At 39.8% G+C, this 7,915-nt stretch overlaps 1 protein-coding gene across 1 annotated transcript; it reads right to left on the bottom strand.

The window, feature by feature from the left end:
* Nucleotides 1-370: 370 nt before the first annotated feature.
* LOC137980693 (uncharacterized) lies at nucleotides 371-1,945 on the bottom strand. The gene has a single exon (XM_068828130.1). The coding sequence runs from the start codon at nucleotides 1,943-1,945 to the stop codon at nucleotides 371-373; it is 1,575 nt and encodes a 524-aa protein (XP_068684231.1).
* Between the last annotated feature and the right edge of the window lie 5,970 nt (nucleotides 1,946-7,915).

Below are 7,915 nucleotides of genomic sequence, written 5' to 3'. Positions count from 1 at the left end.
GTGCTGTCATGTCTTTTGCCCTCAAACGGACCAGCGAGATTTGCAATAAGGCCATTTGGTGTAACCACACTTTGGAATTTTATACTGTGAACACGCTTGTATCCATTATACATGACACGTTGATTATACTTTGGACGAGCAATACCTCTAACAGTGCTATCCACAAAACCAAAACAGTTCGGCCATTACGTTGAATAATACATTTCCTAACTTAAACCTATTCTACTGCGAGACATGCATGTGAATAATGTCAATGGGAAGCGGATCGTTGTAGTTGGGGGCAGCCATATTTGTATGTGCTGTGTTCTGTTAGTCAATAAACATGATAACTGGTCCATTGCTTTCCTGCATGAACTGTTGTGACTTAATTTCAAGGAGCCGGAGCTACGATATCTTCCGTTCCTGGTTTACAAAACTGTCTGATTTCACAGAAAAGATAGTCTCTGCGTTCCTCGGTCAGGCCATCTGGATCTGGATTGACTATGTCAGGAAGTGTCGAAGGTGGCAGAGGAATAGCGTTATCCTTCAACAACATAAATGACTGTTCTGGGCTAGAAACTAATTCTTTGTAGAAGACCAGTCGCGCAAATTCATAGAGCGACAAAACATACGTAACTTCGAAGGCCTTCTTTATCAATCCAAAAGAATGGTCCGGAGCAAACTTGGTGTGACCGGCAATAAGGAAAGAGTATGTGATAAAATTATGCAGTTTCATTAGAATTCTCCATGCCAAGTACCATAAAAAGTACTTGTTTTTAATTTGACCCGCCCAGTTATCAGCATTAAGTTGTGCGTCTGTCTCTCCCAATCCATGGTGATCAAAATAGTAGTGGACATAACTGATTGTTGCGTTTGCCCCTTTCCCAGCAGTAGTGGCCTCATCTATGAGGAAATTGACTTGTCTTGGTAGGCCCTCGCACATAACTCCAAATGTTCCACACTTCCGAGGAGTTTTGAAGTAGATTGGCCCAGATTGTATGGGATTGCTGGGGGTGTGGACCTGCTGGGCGTAATCAAAGGAATAGTGTACCGTGAAATTTAAACAGCAGGCTTCGCGGCTTTCACGGTCAAGTACTGTTTCAGTGTCAATCGGCTCAAGAGCATTCTCGGAGTTGATACATGAGTTTCTGTAGTATTCTCTTTCAGACTGTGCACAGTTTAGGTGATCCTGATGGGCTTTTACAAATTCTGACTTTTCTCTGTCGGAGAGGTTTGCAGCTCTTTGAAGTTTGTTTGTATTTTGCTGACAGGTAAAGCAGAGATCAGTTGCTGGTTTTGAAATGACCACATTAGGATGAAACTGGTCCCACAGCTGTAAGAATTTCCTGTAGCTCACTGCTCGTACATCCGAAGCTGCGCACGCCGCTTTGTAGACTCGCCAAGTGCCAATCTTTGATTCGGATGATGACAGGACTTTGACGTCATCATTTTTGAAGCCGAGTATTCTTCCTGTTAGGGAGATTGCGTTTTCCTCAACGTAGTTGGTCAGGAATGTGCGGACTCCTTCTACCGTACACTGAGATAGTGTGTTTTTGGGTAATCGTTTATTGTTACAGTGAGCTCTGGGACAAATACCATAAGTCTGACAGTGTTCCTTCCGCCATCGAAAACGTAAATCACTCAGTCCGTATAAGTGAAGAAATATCTCCTTGCAGATAGGCACAGGCTGAAAATAAAAGGTGCATCGAGGACTCCTGCTTCTTTTGATACCAGTGGACTCATGGTGAGTGAAAGCTTGTATGCTTGTGAGAACCACCAAATCAAGGTCGTCATTTGACAGTTCCAAGCAATTATTTAGGTTGAAAAGTACAACAGTTTCTGTAAACTGTCCAGAACATGGCCCGCCTTTTGCTCCAAGAGCACAACCACAACCATCCCTCAGAAATTTCTTAACTTTTTCAAAGGCTTTTTCGTTTCCCATTTCAGCTAGATCTGTCTCGGCCATAGCGCTGACTTAACAGTTTTAGTAATGACTGAAAAGCAAAGGTATGTCCAGCGTCACAGCAGTTTGCCATCGTCATAGCAATCAAGAGAGATACCTGTGGAAAATTAGCATTTCAATGACCAGTGTTGCGTGACGCAACACGAGCACACTCCTTGACATGTGATCAGTGCTTACTTCGTAGAGCATTATTTTTTTATACATCGGATGGCCATTTTGGTCGAGTTTTCTTGTTAGTTTCGTCCGTTTATGGCATTTGTAAGGTATTTTTAACTTTCATATTGACTTTCGTAATGACAAATTGCAAGCTCTCGTAACAACTGAACTTGGCCGAAGAAGTAATAAAACAGTTCATATAATGTCGATCTTTGTTATGATTTTACACGTCGTTTCTTTTTTCGAAAACGGCAAACGTATTTGAGTTTGGATCGTGTGTAATCATTATATTATGAATGCTTTATTGAATTTCATTCTAATTGTATTTATCAATCATCAGGGCATCAAAATAATAGTCACCAAACTTCTTGTTGAAAGATAGCTATCTCTCATATTGGAAGCCAAGAGCTGCTTTCGTTTCACACTGTGTTAGGCGGCCACATTATACTTCAATGCGTGTTGTGCCATTCTAACGGAATCGTTACCTGCTTAACAGTTGCTAGTATTCGAAGGGATCCAAATGGCTTCTCTAGCTGTGCTAACGATTATGTTTGTCCTGTCTAACGACCTGATGCTAACGGCTAACGGATACACATCTTCGGCTAACGGTTGCACTCTCCTTTCTAAAGGCCTGATCCTAACGTCTAACAGTTGACCCAACGCCTCTAACGTTTTTAAGAGAATTTTCTAACAGATGACTAACGGATGCTTACCGCTTTTGCCCATTTAATGGATAAGCGTTAAGGTATGTTTTCCTGTGCACGGTCACATATGCCACAATCAAGGCCACTGCCAGGTCGAAGCATCAATGTTCCCTATGTTGCTGTTGGAGATGATGCTTTTCCTTTAACAGCTCACCTTCTGAAACCATTTCCTATGTCAGCATGAACCTCTGAGCAGAGAATCTTTAATTACCGATTAAGTAGGATGAGAATGATCAGTGAAAATGTTCTTGGAATTATGGCACAAAAATGGCGAGTTCCGAGAAGTGCGATGTTAGTTGGACCAGAAAAAGCAACCACCATAATACTAGCGACTATGACACTTCATAATTATCTGCGAAGTGACAAACATTACATACATGCTGGAGCTTTTGATGATGAGAAAGGAGGAATGAAGGGTAGTTGGCTAAAAGAAGCACCTAGTACATTGGAACTTACTGCTTTAGCACATGGTCAAAACTACTCCACCAATGCAAAGGCTGTGAGGGAAGAGTTTTGCAGCTACTTCAATCTTGAGGGTGCGGTACGCTGGCATTGGATGGCAGCATGCATTGATGGTTAAGAATTTACACCATTTTCAGTATCGGAAAACTTTTTTTGTGTTTTTGTTTTGCCCTAAAAAAGTATTGTACTTATCTGTTTGCAGATATTTTGCTTTTGCAATGAAGAAATATTCACTATGTCAGATGATACCTCCTTGTTCACTATTGATGAAATAAGCTTGATTTTGGGTCTTGCTAGGGACTTACTAGAAACGGGAAATCTCCTAGTCATAATGTCATGATACATTTTCAATTTGATTTCTTTCTTCATTGAAAAACAGATTGTTGATCTGTACTTTAATGGGAAGCTCTGTTTTGGCATCTAACAGTTTTAGTTGACTGGCAACATAGTGGCCAAACATGTCTTCGTCTGTTGGTGGTGGTTCAGCAACGGCTACTAGATCAGGTTGTTGCATAAAACTAATGGCTGCCTGATACATTTGTGCGTGTTTAGCATTCATATCCACTTCAGCCATACTTCCTCTTTTCTTGGACTGCAATGGTTTCCATCTCTGCTCATCAATACTCTCAGCAGCATTTTTTTCTGGTGAAATTGTACTTTTGGGCTTATCAGGCTCAACATTAGCATCAGCAACAAACCACATGTCCGTCATAAACTTCCATGTTGTCTGATAAACCTTCAAATTGCAACCAATTAAAACTAGATCATGAGCATGGACTGAACCAAGAACAAGAATAGTCAGGGTTGCAAGTGTGTGGGGTTGCCTTAGGAAACAGACGAGGAGTCGTTATTTAATAGTATTACGCTTTTTATCCAGTTTTTATTTTACTTTTCACCGGAAACAAACATTCAGCACAAGCTAGAGGGAATTTTAAATCCAAGGCGATGGGCTTTCGTTTAGTTGTTTTACCTGGTTTGTCTCTTATTTAAAACAACTCGGTCTCATCAGGGAAAAAAAGTACTATTCAGTTTGGCCAAGTAAGCGTAAACGTGTCATAAACATACACGAGCGAAAAATAAAACCATGAACTTACCAGCACGAGAAAAACGTAATTGTGCCTTACCTTGGAGGTGCCGCTTTCAGACGATTTACTCGCCTCCCCCCTTGTACGTTCTCGGTCGAAGTACATCTTCAGGTTTCCCCAAGTGTTTACAATTTCCTTCTCAGTGAACTTTCCATCAAGTCGCTCCGCAATGTGCTGTAGGAGTATCTGCCGCCTACCTTTGTCATGTTAATCCTTGAGCTGGTGGTTCCAGAGACATGGGTTTTCGTTGTAGAAGCTGATTACTCTGCCCTTTTTGTCCTCGTTCCAATCTGGCTTTGAACGGTCGATGGATGATCTCAGAAATTGCAATTGGGTGAAAAACTTCAACTGGGAGTTGTACTGCTGCCCAGCGGGTTTGCTCAGTCCTTCGGTAATTTTTTTAACCTCCCTGAGCATGCAGGCTTGAATGCTTTTCCACGCTGCTACTAGCTCGCTTCCTGAAAACTTGAAACCGAAGTGCTCCTCGAGCTCTTTTATCACTGCCAGTTTTTGGTCTTTGGTTTCTTTCTTCGGTAACTTTAGGGACATAACCCACAACACAGGTTTCTTCTCATAGAACTGTGTGAGTTTTGCTATAAGGTTGCAAGATGCCTGGACGGCCTATGACAGAAGAACAGAAACAAAAGAAGAGAGAAAGAGAACGACGGTACACCAGTAATAGCTTAAATATGGTGGAAGAAGTTAATCCACAAATTTTTTTCTCGGACACTAAACCGTTTGTTATTTCTACTTATGAGTTATTTCAGTGGATGCATAATTTCCCTTGTTCAGGAATGAGACCCGAATTTTTATTGTTAACTGGAATTAAATAACAATCATCTATACTCTTTTTGGACAGAAATAATCAATCTGTTGCTGGTTTGTTGGCTTTAAAATGCGATTCAACAAGATGTCTTTTTACTCCACTTGCCTAACTGTTTTTCGATGTGCCTCGACAGTGACAAGAAAATTTTGCACTTATGTTCTAAACATGTAATCGCAATGAGTTCTCGTAAACGTATAAGGAGAAATATCACTAGCTTGTGTTTTCAGAAGTTTGTTTAGAGCACGTAAAGGTAATTTGTTGGAGATCTTGTTTGAAGTTTGTCCTTTCTAGCCGATTCTGGTTCTAAGCCAAGGTGGCGTGTTTCGATGAAATACATCAAAATGTAAATGGTCTCGTTTTCAGAGATGAAGTGGAATAAATAAAGTACATCAATAAAACAGTGTACTTCTTGTTTGACCTTGAACCGACAAAGATGATCTGTCACATCACGAGCTATAGTAAGTCTAATCCTACAGCCAGTAAGAATAAACAAGCCAGGAACTCCGCTTTTAGGCTTGGCTAAATCTATATATTAGTTCCTCCTAATCCATCAACTACCCCTTTTCCATATGACAAGGCCGAAAAATGTCATTTAATCTTGAGCCCTTTTTGTTGTAGTGTATGAGAAAAGTTTGCCATGTATCTATTTTTTAATTGGGAGCTGGGTCTGTCTGAGAAGATATCAACACCTGCAACTTGTTGATACATCTCTTTTAGCAAAGTATTGATAGTATACTCCATGACCACAGCTATTGATTGTTTGTCGTGGTTGTGGTCATCAGCAAGAATGACAAGAGAGTTACAGGTTGTGTTGTTGGTTACATCTTTGGCCCAAATGGCTACAGTGAACAGTATGACCTGTTCTTGGCTCCAGTGAGCAGATTGCATCTCATCCTGATACTGACATGTGTAGTTTTCAGAGAAATGTACTTGCACAACGGCATCATCTTCCAACTGCCCCTGAGGTAGAGAACTATTTACTTGCTTATTTCAACTAACACTTTCATTTAATTGTCTATTGTTGAGATCTCTTATTAAATGCCTTATATTAATATAATTTTAAAATAGCAGTAGCAACTGCTGTAAACAGGGACACCAGGTTAACAGAGCTTCATAGCTGTACACGTAATGTAAATGTTGTGGTTTAATTTCAACCTCTGGTTTAAATTTTTTTGAACCAGTTTGAAATTTTTAAACTGGTTTCATTTCATTTGTGGAAGAATTCTTCTTCGATGTATAGCATTAGAGGCGAGTGTTTTTGTACTTGTTTCTCTTTTAGTGCTGATATATATTCTTTCGAAATGCATTCATCCATGTTTCGAACTGGTGAAGTTCCATTTTGTGTGAAGTGCACATGTGTGAATGTTTGAATAAAAAATAAGCCACGCATTTGGGGGTCTGGGACCAAATAAAGTTATAATAACAACAAAATATGGGTAAATTTGAAGCAAATACTCCATGGTCAAGTGGATCGAGGGCAGGATTACAGAGCGAGAGGTCAGAGGTTCAATTCACGGTAAGGATTGAGAAAAAAAGTTAAATAAATATCTGTGTGTATAGGGGGTAGTGGGGAAGGTATAGTAAGGGGGGATTGGGGAGGGTGGAGGATATATCAGGGGGGACAGTGAAGGGGAGAAAGAGAGTAGGGACGTTGGGTTGGAAAAGTTTCTGTAATTTCTCTGTTATTCTTTTCACTCCCCAAAAAATACCTTCCCCCTTATTTTTCACCACATCCCAAAATATGAAAGCCCTTTTCAGACAGTTGATAAATAAACTGCTTTGAAAAAAGTAAACCAGAGGTTAACATTGAACTACAACATAAACATCCTACAATTAGGTTTAAAAATACTGTGCTATTCTGTGCTAATTAGTTAAAAATGCACCACATAACATTATACACTAGGGTGCTACTATGGTTATGCGTGGATAACTGCATTTTCTTATTTCCGTACATTGCGCACTGTACATACCAATTCTCTAAAAGAATTGTTAAATGCAAACTTAGGTGCCAAACCAGTTAGTGGCAATTTCTCTAAATGAGGGCAATGGTTTTGATTGTGTGATACTATACCCCTAGGCCCTACATGGTGTAAAGGAAATTGGTTTTCTATACTACTGCAGTTTTCTGTTGTTACAAGATGTGTTAACATTTATGAACTACAAAATTTAAGCAAATCCATAATGAATTATGTGAAAGCGCTTATTTTATGGAGCAGACTAAACTAGGTTTCTTGTATATGATTCGTGATTTAGTAATTTCAAGAGTAATCCTCAGTAAAAGATTTCAGAAAAGCAGGGGCAGATGTAGGGTTTTAGAACCTTTAGCCAACAGATTTATCCATTTTGAAATTATTTTAACACTTGATACGTAATTGTACCAGTTTAAAACACACCGAGCTGCACATCTCTGTACCATTTCCAGTATTTTTACATTTTCTTTGGTATAGGGATCTCAAACTACTGAAGAATATTCGAGTAGTGGTCGAACCAAGGTCTTGTAAGCCAAAGATTTTAGATTAGATGAATTAATTCTCAGATTTCTTCGGAGGAAACCAAGTGATCGATTCGCCTTATATGCAATGTTTTCAACGTGACGATTCCACCTGAGGTCTCGAGTTAGGGTGACTCCCAGGTACTTTGCTGAGTCCATAGTTTCAAGGACTTTACCATGAAGGATGTAATCATGAATTATCGGGTTCTGCTTATGAGTGACCCGTAGAACATGGCATTTATCAGTATT

Source organism: Montipora foliosa, chromosome 12 (assembly GCF_036669935.1).
Source record: "Montipora foliosa isolate CH-2021 chromosome 12, ASM3666993v2, whole genome shotgun sequence".
Taxonomy (NCBI): Eukaryota; Metazoa; Cnidaria; class Anthozoa; order Scleractinia; family Acroporidae; genus Montipora; species Montipora foliosa.
The sequence above is the reverse complement of the archived record's forward strand: the minus strand, read 5'-3'. Positions and strand labels throughout refer to the sequence as shown.

Excerpts from the sequence above, each read along its gene's own strand:
- LOC137980693 (XM_068828130.1), bottom strand. The coding sequence starts at position 1,945 with ATGGCCGAGACAGATCTAGCTGAAATGGGAAACGAAAAAGCCTTTGAA.